This window comes from Schistocerca piceifrons, chromosome 1 (assembly GCF_021461385.2).
Source record: "Schistocerca piceifrons isolate TAMUIC-IGC-003096 chromosome 1, iqSchPice1.1, whole genome shotgun sequence".
In the NCBI taxonomy this organism is placed as follows: Eukaryota; Metazoa; Arthropoda; class Insecta; order Orthoptera; family Acrididae; genus Schistocerca; species Schistocerca piceifrons.
In genome coordinates, this window is record NC_060138.1 from 1,076,295,767 (window position 1) to 1,076,313,396 (window position 17,630).

At 39.4% G+C, this 17,630-nt stretch overlaps 1 protein-coding gene across 1 annotated transcript in view; it reads left to right on the forward strand.

The window, feature by feature from the left end:
* Positions 1-17,630, forward strand: part of LOC124770302 (tectonin beta-propeller repeat-containing protein) — a 209,901-nt gene that overhangs the window by 160,726 nt on the left and 31,545 nt on the right. Inside the window, exons 17-18 of the mRNA XM_047249192.1 lie at positions 7,975-8,125; positions 13,690-13,889. Coding sequence (XP_047105148.1) covers positions 7,975-8,125; positions 13,690-13,889 — 351 coding nt within the window. The remainder of the gene's footprint in view (positions 1-7,974; positions 8,126-13,689; positions 13,890-17,630) is intronic.

The window sequence follows — 17,630 nt, forward strand, 5'->3', positions numbered from 1 at the left end:
AATTATAGTCTGTGGTGACTTCAATCTACCCTCGATATGTGGAAAAATTATATATTTAAAGCTGGCAGCAGGCATAAAATGTCATCCTAAATTGTACTGAATGCTTTCTCAGAAAATTATTTTGAACAATTAGTTCATGAGCCCACTTGAAATGTAAATGGTTGTGAAACCATACTTGACCTTTTAGCAACAAATAATCCTGGACAAATAGTGAGTATTGCGACTAATATAGCGATTAGCTATGACAAGACAGTTGCTACTAGGCTGAATACTGTAACACCTACAACCATTATAAATAAATGCAAATTATATCTATTTAAAAAAGCTTATAAAAATGCTCTTAACGCCTTTTTAAGAGACAGTCTTCACTCCTTCTGATCTGATCAAGTAAGTGTAGAAAAGTTGTGGAATGTTTTCAAAGAGATAGTATCAAAAGCAATTGAGAGATTTATACCACATAAATTAATAAGTGATGACACTGATCCCCCATGGTACAAAAAACGGGTCAGATCGTTCTTACAGAAGCAACGATAAAAGAATGCCAAATTTAAAAGAACACACAATCCCCAAGATTGGCAAAGTTTTGCAGAAGTTCAAAATATAGCATGTACTTCAAAGCAAGATGCTTTTAATAATTTCCACAACGAAATTCTGTCTCAAAATCTGTCAGAAAACTCAGAGATTCTGGTCATATATAAAGCACACCAGCAGCAAGACGCAATCAATACCTTCACTGCGCGATAACAACGGTGAAGTCAGTGATGACAGTGCCACTAAAGAAGAGTTATTAAACACAGTTTTTCAAAACTCCTTCACCAAAGAAGATGAAGTAAATATTCCTGAATTCCAATCAAGAACAACTGCCAAGATGAGAAACATAGAAGTACATATCATCGGTGTAACAAAGCAGCTTAAATGACTTAATAAAGGCAAGGCCTCTGGTCCAGATTGTATAACAGACAGGTTCCTCTCAGAGTATGCTGATAAAATAGCTCCATATTTAGCAATTATATACAACCACTCGCTCACAGAAAGATCCGTACTTAAAGGATGGAAAATTGCTCAAGTCACACCAATACCCATAAAGGGAAGTAGGAGTAATCTGCTGAAATACAGGCCTTTACCACTAATGTCGATTTGCAGTAGGGTTTTGGAACACATACTGTATTCGAACATTATGAAGTACCTCAAAGAAAACGATTTATTGACACATAGTCAGCACGGATTCAGAAAATATCGTTCTTGTGAAACACAGTTAGCTCTTTATACTCATGAAGTAATAAGTGCTATCGACAGGGGATGTCTGATTGATTCCATATTTTTAGTTTTCCAGAAGGCTTTCGACACTGTTCCTCACAAGTGTCTTCTAATCAAACTGCATGCCTGTGGAGTATCGCCTCAGTTGTGTGACTGGATTCATAATTTCCTGTCAGAAAGGTCACAGTTCGTAGTAATAGATGGAAAGTCATTGAATAAAACAGACGTAATATCCGGCGTTCCCCAAGGAAGTGTTATAGGCCCTCTATTGTTCCTGGTCTATATTAACGACATCTGAGTAGCCGTCTCAGATTGTTTGCAGATGACGCTGTCATTTACCATCTTTTAAAGTCATCAGATGATCAAAACAACGTGCAAAATGATTTAGATAAGATATCTGTATGGTGCGAAAAGTAGCAGTTGACCATGAATAAAGAAAAGTATGAAGTTATTCACATGAGTATTAAAAAAAATCAGCAAAATTTCGATTACGTGATAAGTCGCACAAATCTGAAGGCTGTAAATTCAGGTAAATACTTGGGGATTATAATTACAAATAATCTAAATTGGATTGATTACATAGATAATATTGTGGGTAGAGCAAACCAAAAACTGCGTTTCATTGACAGAACACTTAAAGGTGCAACAGGTCTACTAAAGAGACTGCTTACACCATACTTGTCTGCCCTATTCTGGAGTATTGATGTGCGGTGTGGGATCCGCATCAGGTGAGACTGATGGATGACATCGAGAAAGTACAAAGAAGGGCAGCTTGTTTTGTATTATCATGAAATAGGAGAGATAGTGTCACAGGCATGATACGTGAATTGGAGTGGCAATCATTAAAACAAAGGCATTTTTTGTTGCAACAGGATCTTCTCATAAAATTTCAATCACCAATTTTTTCCTCCGATTGAGAAAACATTCTGTTGCCACCCACCTACATAGGGCATAACGATCATCATGATAAAATAAGAGAAATCAGGGCTCGCACAGAAAAATTTAAGTGCTTGTTTTTCCCGCATGCCTTTAGAGAGTGGAACGGTAGATAGACAGCTTGAAGGTGGTTCATTGGACCCTCCGCCAGGCACTTTATTGTGAATAGCAGAGTAATCACATAGATGTAGATGTAGATGTCACTTTGTGCAAATGTTCTTAGCTCCAGGAAATGCGCACTATGTGATGAATGCCATAAATTAATTATGGCAGAATTTTTTGAGGACTTCACTCCATAGTTTGGAGGCCCTTATTTTTGTTTCTTGTATTCCATCACGAACAGACTATGTCTTTTGAAGTACTCTTGCACATAATAGACAGTGTAACCTTGATGGACACTAAAAAACGCAATGTCAGATCAACAAAGAAGAAATTAAGCTTGTACTTGGATCTGATGTACCGAAAGAATTTGTGACTTACAAAAAGGAAGAAGCCAAAAAAAGATATTTATATTTGCTAAAGTAAGTTGATAAGAGTTGGGAATGACATAAGCATCATATGAAACTTCTGTACCATTGTTATAATTGGTCACCAAATATTTACATACCATCATGGTATTAAGGATATTGAAATGAAAGTGAATAAAAACTGCTATAGCAAGACCGGTTATGAGACGAAATGAGGAACTGTTTCAGGATGTACCTCAGCAACTGGATGACCTTGTCTGTTGTACTGTCTTCTCACAAGCTTCGGATGGATCAAATGATGTACGCAGTGTTGCCCAGTATATCATTTTTATAACTGGAATTGGTGTTAATTTTATGTCTTCCAAAATCTTGTGAGTCTGGAGACATTGTATGCTAAAATAATACTATCAGAAATATTTGAAAAAGTGGAGTTATGCCTGAAAAAATTTAGAAGTATGTTGTAGTAAAGTCATCAATTTGTGTACTGATGGAGAGCCGCCAGTGATAGGTAGAAGCAATGGCACTGAAACTTTAATCAAAAACTTTTTAAATCATACTGTACTATAATATTACTGCATTATACATCAAGAGGCATCGTGTGGAAAAATTTCCAAACCTGAAAGAACAAGAGTCAATATGCTGTGCATAAGAACAGTTTGAGCAAATGTACTGAATAACATAAATATTGCAAAGCTCATTTGAAAGTCATTTTCATAAGTTTGATACCCATTTTTAGTTAGTGATCAAAATATAATACATATTCCAAGTGACACAGAATTAGAGCTGATTAATTTAAAAGCAATTTTTTTTTAAAAAAATTAAATCTCTAAGCTATTTTCATATAAAAATAATTCTGCTATAATTAATTTCTGGCATTCAGATGCAGTGCACATTTCCTAGAACTAAGAACATTTGCACATAGCTATATAGACCTAAGTCTGTTTGAGATGACATACAGATGAATATAAAGCTTTTCATCCATGACATTTATTGAACGCAAAATGACATCATGGATAAAACGATCAAATTAACAATTTGTAAGGCTCCTAAGCTACAACAGATGTTGTTTAAATACACCAATTAAATCATTTAAATGTTAATTAAGTCTACAAATGACCTTTATTTTAGGCTGCACATTCATCATTATGAAGTGTCGTATTCATGATCTATGGAACAAGTACTAATCTAATCTAATCTGGCTGGGACTCCTTCTAGCGAGCAGAGATGACAACACCAAGTTCTCTCTCTCTCTCTCTCTCCCTCCCTCCCTCCCTCCCTCCCTCCCTCCCTCCCTCCCTCCCCCCCCCCCCCCCACACCCCACCCAAATCCAGAAATCTGGCCCAGAGTTATCTCTAGCAAACGACCCTCTTCAGCAGATGCAGCACCATAAGCAGGCTCTACAACAGCGCTCACCTTCTCATTGAAGAGATGATTAGATGATTTCCAAATACTGATGATTCATGGTCCATTAAGCATGTGTGTATTGAGCTGACACAAAGTAATCAATTTAATTGTATGAGTCAGTTGATGTTTTACCTCTTGTAAGTGAACAAGACCCTACCCCTATCCCTATCTTCCAACTGTGACAACAGAAGTATTAAGATACAAAAAGTGTTCAACATGGACGACGCATCTGAACTCCTCTGTGAAAAAAATAGCATATGTCTTGCTAAATACTGGAAAATCCCAGTATGTATCAAACAATGAAGTAACAGGAAATTGTAGCAAAGAATATCAAATTAAATTTAAGTTTTTGTAATACAATGTCTCCTCTCTAGGAGACACTGCCTTAGAGAAGCACTGTCCGTGTGGGTGGAGAGGTTTGCATGTTCAGATGACACTAAGAGCTATGCCGGCAGTAGCGTAGCTACTGGCAAGGCCTCCCAAGTCGGACAGGTCTTAGTCGATGAACCAGACGAAGTGTATCTCAAACTGACCTCTCTTTCCACTCCCTGTCCTTCATCATTTCACATTTGTAAGAAAAAGGGAGATGAACCTCAACATCAGAATAGAAAGCAATTCATCTAGGGGAATGTTACCCCAAAATCAAATACCCTGGTCCTCCAGGTTGGGGGCTGCCGATGGGCTACCACCCCATTACGGAAAACTTGTTAATGGTAAACAGACTACATGGAAGCCTCAGAATTTGATAATACAAAATAGATGAAAAGTGCATAAAGTAAGTAATACAATGCAAGAAATAGATGAAAAATGGCAACTGCCATTAGATTTCTGGGGTTGTTATCAGTTGGATACATAGTGACAGTTGACAGGATGTGTGCCAACCTGTACCTACATGCACCAATCACAACTAGAGCAGTGAAGCTCAGCCTCTGAATGAAAAGCTATATGTTAGGGAAGTCCCACATTATTGCAGTTATAAACGATTACCTTCACAAGAAATTACATTAGGTTTTTTGATAAGATTCTTGGGCTGTTATCCAACACTACGATCAGAACTGTCATCAGAACTCTAGTGCTATTTCATATATTTTCTGTAGTGAAAATAGGAACTGCATTATTGCATTTATAAACTATTATGTGCACAAAAAAGTCATTAAAGTTTTCTTTATAACTCTTGGGAAGCGATTCAGAATTGTGATTACAATTTTTGCAAATTGGCAAATAATTTTTTACAACATTAAAATTTTCCAATGTCTAGTGTTTTCTTCATGAAATTCTGCAGAATTATTCAAATTTAGTACAGAGGATTCTAGAACTATTGCATATCTACCAAGAACGCTGAAAAAAAAAGTATATTTCTTGTAAATTGGTTGCCAGCTTCACAGCTATTCGTAATTTTGATCATAATATTTTTTCGGAAAATTCTACAGAACTGTTAATTTTTTTGTCCAGAGAACTCAAGAACTATAGTGTGTCTACCAATAACAGTGGGAAAAAAAGTATATTTCCGAAAATCAGTGCCAGCTTCACCAAATTGTGTGAAGCTTACGCTGCAGGCATATGTGGCTGAAAGATGCTATTGGCTGGAGTTTTATGTGGCGCAAAGTTCCCTGGCATTGTGCATCATCCAACCATCTGCTTTCTTATGTGCACACTGCTGTAATAAAATCATTAGGGACATTTAAACCTTTCTAAAGCTGCCCAAGTCAATTGTTGGTGATGTGATTGTGAAGTGGAAATGTGAAGGAAAAACCACAGCTAAACCAAGATGTATTGAAGGCAGAAAATGTCGAGCATTGTGGAGGGTAGTTGTAAAACAATCACATGAAATCAATTGAAAGAATCAATAATGAATTCCAAAGTGTTACCTGCAGTGGAGCTAGCACAATGACTGTGTGTAGGGAATTAAAAATAACGTGGTACAATGGTCGAACAGCTCCTCATAAACTGCCAATTGCTATAGTCAGTGCTACGCCACACTTGAGGTTGTGTAAAGAGAAATCCCACAGGAGAGTTGGTGACTGGAAACAGTAATTAGGAGTGATGAATGCACTATACCTTGTGGCAATCTGATGTTAGGGCTTGGGTTTGTCAAATACCTGGAGAATGTTACAGGCCTTCATGTGTAATGCCAACAGTGAAGTGCAGAGAAGGTTCTCTTACAAAACGGGGGTTGTTTTCCATGGTGGGAATGTGGTCCCCTCATTGCATTTAAGAAAATGCTAAATGTGGAAGGATATTAACACATTTTACAGCATTGTGTACTGGACACAGTAAAGAAACAGTTCAGAGATGACTGTTTTTATTAGTATGACAATGCACTCTGTCACGAAGCAGCATGTGTGAGACAAATATATGTTGACAACAACATTCCCGAAATGGACTGGCCTGCCCAGAGTCCCACCCTTAAAGCAGTTGAACAGCTTTGGGATGAGTTAGAATGGTGACTTCACTCCAGACCCCAGTGTTGAACAACACTGCCTCCTCTAGTTTCAACTCTGGAGGAATAAAGTGCTATCATTCCTCAACAGACATTCAGACACCATTGAAATTGTCTCCTGTAGAATTGTTCGTATGTTCACAGCATATAGTACACTGATCCATTGGACAATGCAAATTCACTGGCATGGTGTAATGCCCCCCTCACTCCTATCTCCAACTGCCCCCACCTTCTCTGCCTCAGAGTCTTGTATCAGTCAAGTCTGCTCAACCCATATGCCCATTCTATGCCAATTGGCAGTTGATGTAAGCTACATCTTTAACTTTGCTGCCATCCAATTTTAGACACCCTTTTAAATTATTGTGTTCCTGAGTGCTGTGATTGTTACCTATAATATGATGATGCGTCATCAGAGTCGTTCAGTATAAAGGCTGAAGCCTTACAGTCTGGTCTTGCATATAACTACATTGTTAAATCTTCTACTCGCACAACTATATATATTAAACTGGAAAACAAAGTATGTGCCTAACTATAGAAATATTCACAGACATTGCATTTTAGCAAAAAGAAACAATAGGTATGACATTCCTCAGCAATCGACAACTGATTTTCATTATGAGTTTCTTGGGAACCCCTGCTGAGAAGTTGAATTGGGAATTGATGGAAGGATTTTTGTCTGGGAGTGATGCAGAGAAATCTACATTAGGTAATGTAGGTACTTTTTTCAGAAGAGATAAAGTAATTCTTACTTCAATTAAGATTAATGTGCATCATGTATCAACATTTTATTATGCTGAGTTCACTTATAAAATGAAGGGAAGGAACTATAAACCCATGCATTTCACAGTGATTGCAGAGTATGTATGTATGTATGTATGTATGTATGTATGTACATACATGTAGATGTACTGTGTGACACAGTTAGAGAGAGTATGAGTGTGAGTCATACAGCTTTGTGTGGTAACATTGAAAAGAGGAAGTTATTTTGGTTTTTGTTCTGTTTGCTACCTACATTTCTGCTTAAATTTATAGTTGTGAGAATGTACTTGTTTTTACTGGCTAGTCATAGCTTGTTTATTATTAATAGTATATTAATGTAATGTTCAGTTACTGCTTTTTAAATTTTATTTGTGATTCTTTTGTATTTATTTGTCTGGTGTCATTAATTCATGTGTACTAATGACCTCAGTGACGTGCACCAGGAATACATCAGTCCTTTTTACCATGCACATAATGGAGCTATCGTGTACTAGTGTTAAAGATGACCTGCTTTTCTTTTCCAACCTTCTGTTCTTTAAAACTTTTTTGTTGACTTCTGTTCATCATGTCATACTAAAATATTCACAGCCCTTTATACATGTCTCTTTAATGTGGCATAAAAGATAATGATCTGTTTTCAGCATTGTTATTACTATGATTGTTAATACTAAGTAGTAAGAGTATATTGATAATGAAACATTTCTCTTCAGGTGATTATAGATCCATTGGAGATGTACTGGAGGCAGATGGGTGGTCATCTGCGTCGTGTTGAAACATGTGCCGCTGGGGTAACATGGGGTGTTGGCTACGACAATACAGCATGGGTCTACACTGGTGGCTGGGGAGGATCTTTCCTCAAAGGTTGTCATGAATGTTTCACCTTCTCCATTGTAGTTGTTTTTACTCTGTCACAGAAATTTTTCCTTACACAAAGTGGGGTCACCAAAGATGCAAACTTAAAATATTTTCAAAATTGTAATAAATTCCTGAATAAATTATAATTATTTTATGTTGTGAACTTATTACAGATGTATCATCATCAAATTAATTTCCTTTCAAATGAAACTATAGTCTTTTATACCACCACATCTATTGAGTTCATTTTTTTACATGCCTATCTGTTGTGTGAAACCTCTTGTATTTGGTGATCAGTGATCTGTCATCATATAGATATTTCCATTTTGTGAATCACTCTGTGTATATGGTTGTTTACCTCTAATCATTCCATGTGCTGGCTCCTACAGAATGAGAAATATGACTCCCTTTTACATTTTCCAACAAAATCTGAAACTTTGAAGACCAAATGGGCACAATTGCAGCTGTGTGTGACAATCTAGTTGGATTGGAAAGTGGTGTTAAAGAAGAGGTATGGTGTGGGGTGAGGGACAAATAGCAAGGTAGGGGTAGGGGAAGATGCTGTCTGTGGGTGCTCTTGCAGAGATGTGGAGGGGGAGGGGGGGTAGGACTCCTAGGTACAGGATTTGGTGGCTGTGATAAGGTGGGGAGGGGAGGGGGGTGGAGAGGAGAGAACAGGAAAGGACTATGTAAGTGTGATGGAGGGAAAGAAGGCATGTTTAGCACTGGAGTGGGAGCAGGGAAGGGATAGGCAGTTCAAGGTCAAAGATTAGCAAAGGCTGAGGCTGAGGGGGGGATGTGGGATGTTACAGGGATGGAGGTATGTTGTAGGGAAAGTTCTCAGCTGCTTATTTCAGAAAAGCTGGTGTTGGAAACAATCCTGGTGGCACAGGTTGTGAAGCAGTCATTAAAGTCAAGCCCATCAAGTTTGGCAGCATGCTTAGCAACTGGGTGGTCCAGCTGCTTCTTGGCCACAGTTTGGCAGTGACCATTCATGTGGACAGACAGCTTTTTAGTTGTAATGTCATAGAAGGTGGTACAGTGATTGCAGCTAAGTTGATACATCACATAGCTCCTTTTACGGGTGGCCCTGCCTTTGATGGGGTAGATGCCAGTGACGGGACTGGAGTAAGTGGTAGAGAGGGGACCACCCACCAAGTCCTGCAAACCATACACAGGACCAGGCCCAAACCTTCTTGCGCTACCTCCTCTCCATCTGTCAAATTCTGCTCTGCAGTCAGAAATTCCTGCATCCCATTGACTGTTCAGTGAAGAACCCCAGAAAACTGGACATCTTCTTTCAACCTTTTGTCCTTCCAGTGCCAATAAAGAGTGTATAGACATTTCCAGTACAATAAAGAGTGTATTGTAACTCTTTTATTTCATGCACTGCTTCTTTTGTGTCTGAATTGCATATTTTGTATTGACACATGTGGAAATATATATTGCAGGGAATGTCCATTTTTCTTCAGTACATTTGGGAGTAGGGAGAGGTTAGATGGTGATGTGAAGATGAAATGTTATCTGTGACATGGAACCATTTTGCTCATATGGCAAATATTTGAAATCAGATTACAGGAGCTCCTGGATGTACTGGCATGCTGTTAAGGCAAGTAAAAAACACTGTTGATGACCTGCTCCTGCTGCAAGTGCCCAGTAATAGCCAAACTTAACTTTTTTTCAGTCCACAGTCTCTTGAAAACATTGCAAAATTATTTCACAAAATCCTCATGGTTAATATTGTCACATCTTCAACTGCTGGAAATGTCTTACACAATGATAACTTGTAGCTGCACTTCTGTGTGACAACTGTGAGAGACCCCTTTTGTGGTCATTGTTGAACCCTCAAGTTTACTTTAGCAAGTTCAACTCTAATAACACATTTTGTTGATACTGCTGTTTAATGTCTATAACTTTGGGACAGATTTCCATTACTGCATCTTGCAAAGCCTTGCCTCTACTTCCTGTGGTGCTTTGACAAATTTGTACTAGGGTACATTTCTTTGTCCACTTCCATAGTTATCCTGTGTTCCTTGGCTTCTCTGTCAAGGCATTGACCCCTGCAGTCTTTTGTTCTGTTTGAGCATGAAAATCATCTGTCATCTTTTGGAAATTTATCATTTGGTTCAGCAATTGCCATTGTAATTCACAATCTTCCTTGGCACTCTCACTTAAAGCTTTTATTAATTATTCCATCTTCTGTTTTCATGATTTTTGTGTGCTGTATTGTTTTTGCCATATTCCATACTACAATTTAAACAATGGAAAGATGAGATTTCTAAACTTTTAGCTTTCGGACAAAAAAGTCCTTCTTCAGAAACACACACACACACACACACACACACACACACACACACAAATGCACGCATGTGGTTAATGTCTGTGGCTTCTTGGGTCTGATTGCAGGCTGCACCTGTGTTCAGTGCTAGCAACAATCCAGGGTGGATGGTGGCAGTAAGGAAGTGGCATGGAGTGCAAAGGAGAGGTATAGCATGTTACGGATGGGGGAAGATGATGTGCTGCTGTGGCAGTGAGCAGGGATGTGGTGTGGGCAGGATAGGTCTGCTAGGTGCAGACATGGGAGGCTGTGCTGGGGCAGGTGAGAGGAGAGATGTAGAGAAGGGGAAAAGACTGATAGGTGCATTGTTGGAATAGAAGGTGTGTGTTGTGCTTCAGTAGAAGCAGGTAAGTAGTTGGGGAGCAGAGACTTCTGAAGTTTGAGGCAAGGAGGGTTAGAATGACGAGTACCCATATGCACAGCTGAGAAAAACTGGTGCTGGTAGGAAGGCCCCAGATGGCACAGACTTTGAAGCATTCATTAAAGGGAAGCACATCATGTTGGGCAGCGTGTTCAGCAACTGGGCACTGCAGCTGCCTCTTGGCCGTAATTTGGCAGTGATCATTCATACTGACAGACAGCTTGTTAGTTGTCATGCTCATTAAGAAAGCAGCATGATGTTTGCAGCTCAGTTTGTAGAACACATGGCTGCTTTCACAGGTAGCCCTGCCTTTGATGGGATAGGAGATGCCTGTAACAGGACTGGAGTAGGTACTGGTGCCCTGGTCTTGCATCTAGGTCTACTGCAGTGATATGCGTCATGAGGTAATGGTTTGGGAGCAGGAGTGGAGTAAGGATGGACAAGGATATTGTGTAGGTTTGGTAGGTGGCAGAATGCCATTGTGGGGAGGGGTGGGAAGGATAGCAGGTCAGATATTCCTCATTTCAAGGCATTACGAGAGGTGGTCGAATAGAGTAGAAAGAGAATATGCTTCAGTTGCTCCAGTCCCGAGTGGTGCAGTGTCACGAGAGGAGTGCTGTAGACAAGGTTGAGAGGGTAATTTTGGTCTGTCTCTGAGGCCTTCACAGACCAAAATTACCCTCCTAACCTTGTCCGCAAACAAATCTCAGATGCCTTGTCCCTCCAGCCACCTACCAACTCACACTTGCCCACTGTCTGGCCACAAAGAACCACTCCTCTTGTAACTCTGTACCACCTAGGACTGGAGCAACTGAATCACATTCCCCACCAGTATATCAACTACCTCTTGTCACGCCCTGCAATGAGGAATATCATATCCACTATGCTCTCCACCCCTCCCTCCGTGGTATTCCACCACCCATTGAACCTACACTATATCCTAGTTCATCCTCACTCCATCGCTGCTCCCAACTTCCCAACTCCTTGTCTTGTGGCTCATATCCTTGCAATACATCTAAATGGAAGGCCTGTCCCATACATCCTCCCACTAGCACCTAGGGCTACCTGTGAAAGCAGCCATGTGATTTACAACTAAGCAGCAACCAACATGCTGCTTGTGGACACAACAGCCAACAAGTGTCTGTCTGCATGAATGGCCACTGCCAAATCGTGGCCAAGAGACAGCTGGACCAGCCAGTTACTGAACATGCTGCCCAACACAGTGTCACTTCAGTGACTGCTTCATAACTTGCACCATTTGGATCATTTCTGGCTGGCCGGTGTGGCCGAGCGGTTCTAGGCGCTACAGTCTGGAACCACGCGACCGCTACGGTCGCAGGTTCGAATCCTGCCTCGGGCATGGATGTGTGTGATGTCCTTAGGTTAGTTAGGTTTAAGTAGTTCTAAGTTCTAGGGGACTGATGACCTCAGATGTTAAGTCCTATAGTGCTCAGAGCCATTTTCTTTTTGGTCATTTCTGTCAACACCAGTTTTTCTGAATTACGCAGGTGGGAACTCTCCTTATAACATAGCCTTAGTTCTCATAACTACCACTAGTCTCAACATTTGCTAGTTCCTGTCTTCCACACTCTTCCCTACTCTCACTCTAGCTGTAAACATGCCTTCTGTTCCACCAGCACATGTACTAATCTTTTTGCCCTCTCTACTTCTCTCCTCTCCCCTCTCCCATTTACCCTCCCCAACATCCCATTCTACACCTAGCAGCCCTATCCTGTTGGCACCATGTCCTTGCTTGCATCTTCTCCCACCCCTACCTTGCTATCCCTGCCCTTCCCACCCTGTGCCACCTCCTGAACATGATACTCACCTCGGATTGTTGCTGACATAAGACATAGGTTCCTGAGAAGCTGTCAGAGATTACCCACATATGTGATGTTTGAGAGGTGTCCTTTTATGTGTTTTCTGATATTAAAAATTTATTTGTGCTTAAGCCTAGAGGTTCCTCCATCATCACTGCATCTTTTTCCATGAGTCTTCCCATTTATGTAAGAATACATCTCTTTCCTTTCAACTGTACCAGGTAGTTCACACCTTGGCTTGTTTAGTTGCTTCATTAGCTTACAACTGGACCACCCATTTCAGTCATTTAGCTCTTCTGCAAACTGTCAGTCTAAAATAACTTCCACAGCATTTTTGTTTTTCTTAATTTACATTTCATTGCCTATTTCTACCTCACCCATTATGTTCAATAATATCTAAGTGTCACTCTAACACTCCTTATACAAAAGTTTCTTCATGTCACAAAACAAATTAGTAGCAATTATTTAATACTCTTTTCACAGTGCACTACAAGTGTTGCTGATACTCACCATTCTTCTGATGCTTTGCCCTCGTCTGGCGGCTTCCACCACCCATCCTCTGCTTCTGTCATTGGCTGTTGGTTTCTTTGTCCTCTGTTTGGTCACCAGGCATGAGTTTTTACCTTTTGTTCTTTTTATAAAATACCACAAAAGAATAATTTTTCATTTAGAAACGCTAGAAATTCATTTGGAAGGTCGTAGGTTGCTTTCACTATGTAGAATCCTTAATGAAAGCCAATGTGAGTGGCTGTAGAAAATAAGACAGTATTTTATCATTGGCAACTTGTTCAGGTTTTTTAGAAAGGCCAGTGGGAAAGAAATGAAACTGTAGTTAGCAAAGATTTGCTTATCTCTCTTTTTAGATCTGGATGCCATTATTGCCACGGATGCATAATAAATAATAAGATTGTAATACAGTTACAATGTTTTAAAAATAAAACTGCTTTATACTGAAGCAATTGTGTTTAGATATGTAAAAACTGGAAATGTGTTTCTAGGATATCGCATGCTCTATTTGGAAAGCTATTTTGAAAGCTGAAATCTGTTACAGGTCTGGAAACAAGCAGTTCAGGTATCAATCCTATGGCAGATACTCACTGCTTCTATGTTTATGAAAACCAACGCTGGAACCCTCTCACTGGATACACTTCTCATGGGCTACCAACTGATCGATATATGTGGAGTGATAGCACAGGAAAACATAAGCGAACAAGAGAGAAGACAAAATTGCTGTCGATGCATTGGCAATGGGTGTGTTTCCGGTTATAAGATTTAGAGATTCTTAATCACGTAGACATTTGTTTTTGCAATTTCATAACTATTTTTGAATTTGTATTCCACCATTATCAGCTGGCTTCAATTACTGGTAACATACAGCCAAACAGGATGATTTTGGGCACCAGGAGGATTTTGGATGGTACGGTTTATTAGCTATTTTCCACTGCATATCAATGAATTGCCACTAATTTTCACTTCTGCACAGCAATTATTTTAAGCACAGATTGTATTTACCATGTTCCATGACTCTTTTTTTTGTCAGATGTTTACCTAGATAAATATCTGATGAACAGTTTCATTGTTAGAAGTTTACACAGTATCATCAAGTGAAAATTTTCGAATGTTGAGACCAGCAGAAAAGTATTATAATTTCAGCTGTCACTGAGATCAGTAGCTTACAGCATTGAGTCAGTAGCTTTATAAGGGTCAAGCTTTTTGTCTAAATTTATAAAATAATGATAGATTTTATAAAATTGTGTACTTTGTGGAGTGATTTCGAATAATGCCAAGAAAGTATAAAAGCAAGAAAGGTGCTAAAGTATGGTGTAATTATGACCTAGAACTTTTAGATAAAGCTGTTCATGATATTCATTGTGGTAAATTATAGTATAGAAAAGCATGTGATTTGTATAGTATACCTACATTGACTCTACAAAAGAAAGTGCAGGAAACACATTCAAAACATATGGGAGGACAACTAGTACTATATGAGGAAGAAAATGAAATGCTGAAGCAAAGTATCTTGAGGTCTGCACATTAGGGATTTCCTTTCACTAAATGGGATACCTTGGGTAATTGATATATCTAGCCAGAAAGAGAAGAAATTTTGTAACAATTTTCCAGGAGAAGTTGTTGTTGTTGTGGTCTTCAGTCCTGAGACTGGTTTGATGCAGCTCTCCATGCTACTCTATCCTGTGCAAGCTTTTTCATCTCCCAATACCTACTGCAACCTACATCCTTCTGAATCTGCTTAGTGTATTCATCTCTTGGTCTCCCCCTATGATTTTTACCCTCCACGCTGCCCTCCAATACTAAATTGGTGATCCCTTGATGCCTCAAAACATGTCCTACCAACCGATCCCTTCTTCTGGTCAAGTTGTGCCACAAACTTCTCTTCTCCCCAATCCTATTCAATACTTCCTCATTAGTTATGTGATCTACCCATCTAATCTTCAGCATTCTTCTGTAGCACCACATTTCGAAAGCTTCTATTCTCTTCTTGTCCAAACTATTTATCGTCCATGTTTCACTTCCATACATGGCTACACTCCATACGAATACTTTCAGAAATGACTTCCTGACACTTAAATCAATACTGGATGTTAACAAATTTCTCTTCTTCAGAAACGCTTTCCTTGCCATTGCCAGCCTACATTTTATATCCTCTCTACTTCGACCATCATCAGTTATTTTGCTCCCCAAATAGCAAAACTCCTTTACTACTTTAAGTGCCTCATTTCCTAATCTAATTCCCTCAGCATCACCCGACTTAATTAGACTACATTCCATTATCCTTGTTTTGCTTTTGTTGATGTTCATCTTATATCCTCCTTTCAAGACACTGTCCATTCCATTCACCTGCTCTTCCAAGTCCTTTGCTGTCTCTGACAGAATTACAATGTCATCGGCGAACCTCAAAGTTTTTATTTCTTCTCCATGAATTTTAATACCTACTCCGAATTTTTCTTTTGTTTCCTTTACTGCTTGCTCAATATACAGATTGAACAACATCGGGGACAGGCTACAACCCTGTCTTACTCCCTTCCCAACCATTGCTTCCCTTTCATGTCCCTCGACTCTTATAACTGCCATCTGGTTTCTGTACAAATTGTAAATAGCCTTTCGCTCCCTATATTTTACCCCTGCCACCTTTAGAATTTGAAAGAGAGTATTCCAGTCAACATTGTCAAAAGCTTTCTCTAAGTCTACAAATGCTAGAAACGTAGGTTTGCCTTTCCTTAATCTTTCTTCTAAGATAAGTCGTAAGGTCAGTATTGCCTCACGTGTTCCAGTATTTCTACGGAATCCAAACTGATCTTCCCCGAGGTTGGCTTCTACTAGTTTTTCCATTCGTCTGTAAAGAATTCGTGTTAGTATTTTGCAGCTGTGACTTATTAAGCTGATAGTTCGGTAATTTTTACATCTGTCAACACCTGCTTTCTTTGGGATTGGAATTATTATATTCTTCTTGAAGTCTGAGGGTATTTCGCCTGTTTCGTACATCTTGCTCACCAGATGGTAGAGTTTTGTCAGGACTGGCTCTCCCACGGCCGTCAGTAGTTCCAATGGAATATTGTCTACTCCGGGGGCCTTGTTTCGACTCAGGTCTTTCAGTGCTCTGTCAAACTCTTCACGCAGTATCGTATCTCCAATTTCATCTTCATCTACATCCTTTTCCATTTCCATAATATTGTCCTCAAGTACATTGCCCTTGTATAGACCCTCTATATACTCCTTCCACCTTTCTGCTTTCCCTTCTTTGCTTAGAACTGGGTTTCCATCTGAGCTCTTGATATTCATACAAGTCGTTCTCTTATCTCCAAAGGTCTCTTTAATTTTCCTGTAGGCGGTATCTATCTTACCCCTAGTGAGATAGGCCTCTACATCCTTACATTTGTCCTCTAGCCATTCCTGCTTAGCCATTTTGCACTTCCTGTCGATCTCATTTTTGAGACGTTTGTATTCCTTTTTGCCTGTTTCACTTACTGCATTTTTATATTTTCTCCTTTCATCAATTAAATTCAATATTTCTTCTGTTACCCAAGGATTTCTACTAGCCCTCGTCTTTATACCTACTTGATCCTCTGCTGCCTTCACTACTTCATCCCTCAAAGCTACCCATTCTTCTTCTACTGTATTTATTTTCCCCATTCCTGTCAATTGCTCCCTTATGCTCTCCCTGAATCTCTGTACAACCTCTGGTTCTTTTAGTTTATCCAGGTCCCATCTCCTTAAATTCCCACCTTTTTGCAGTTTCTTCAGTTTTAATCTACAGGTCATAACCAATAGATTGTGGTCAGAGTCCACATCTGCCCCTGGAAATGTCTTACAATTTAAAACCTGGTTCCTAAATCTCTGTCTTACCATTATATAATCTATCTGATACCTTTTAGTATCTCCAGGGTTCTTCCATGTATACAACCTTCTTTCATGATTCTTAAACCAAGTGTTAGTTATGATTATGTTGTGCTCTGTGCAAATTTTCTACCAGGCGGCTTCGTCTTTCATTTCTGTCCCCCAATCCATATTCACCTACTATGTTTCCTTCTCTCCCTTTTCCTACACTCGAATTCCAGTCACCCATGACTATTAAATTTTCGTCTCCCTTCACAATCTGAATAATTTCTTTTATTTGATCATACATTTCTTCAATTTCTTCGTCATCTGCAGAGCTAGTTGGCATATAAACTTGTACTACTGTAGTAGGTGTGGGCTTCGTATCTATCTTGGCCACAATAATGCGTTCACTATGCTGTTTGTAGTAGCTTACCCGCATTCCTATTTTCCTATTCATTATTAAACCTACTCCTGCATTACCCCTATTTGATTTTGTGTTTATAACCCTGTAGTCACCTGACCAGAAGCCTTGTTCCTCCTGCCACCGAACTTCACTAATTCCCACTATATCTAACTTCAACCTATCCATTTCCCTTTTTAAATTTTCTAACCTACCTGCCCGATTAAGGGATCTGACATTCCACGCTCCGATCCGTA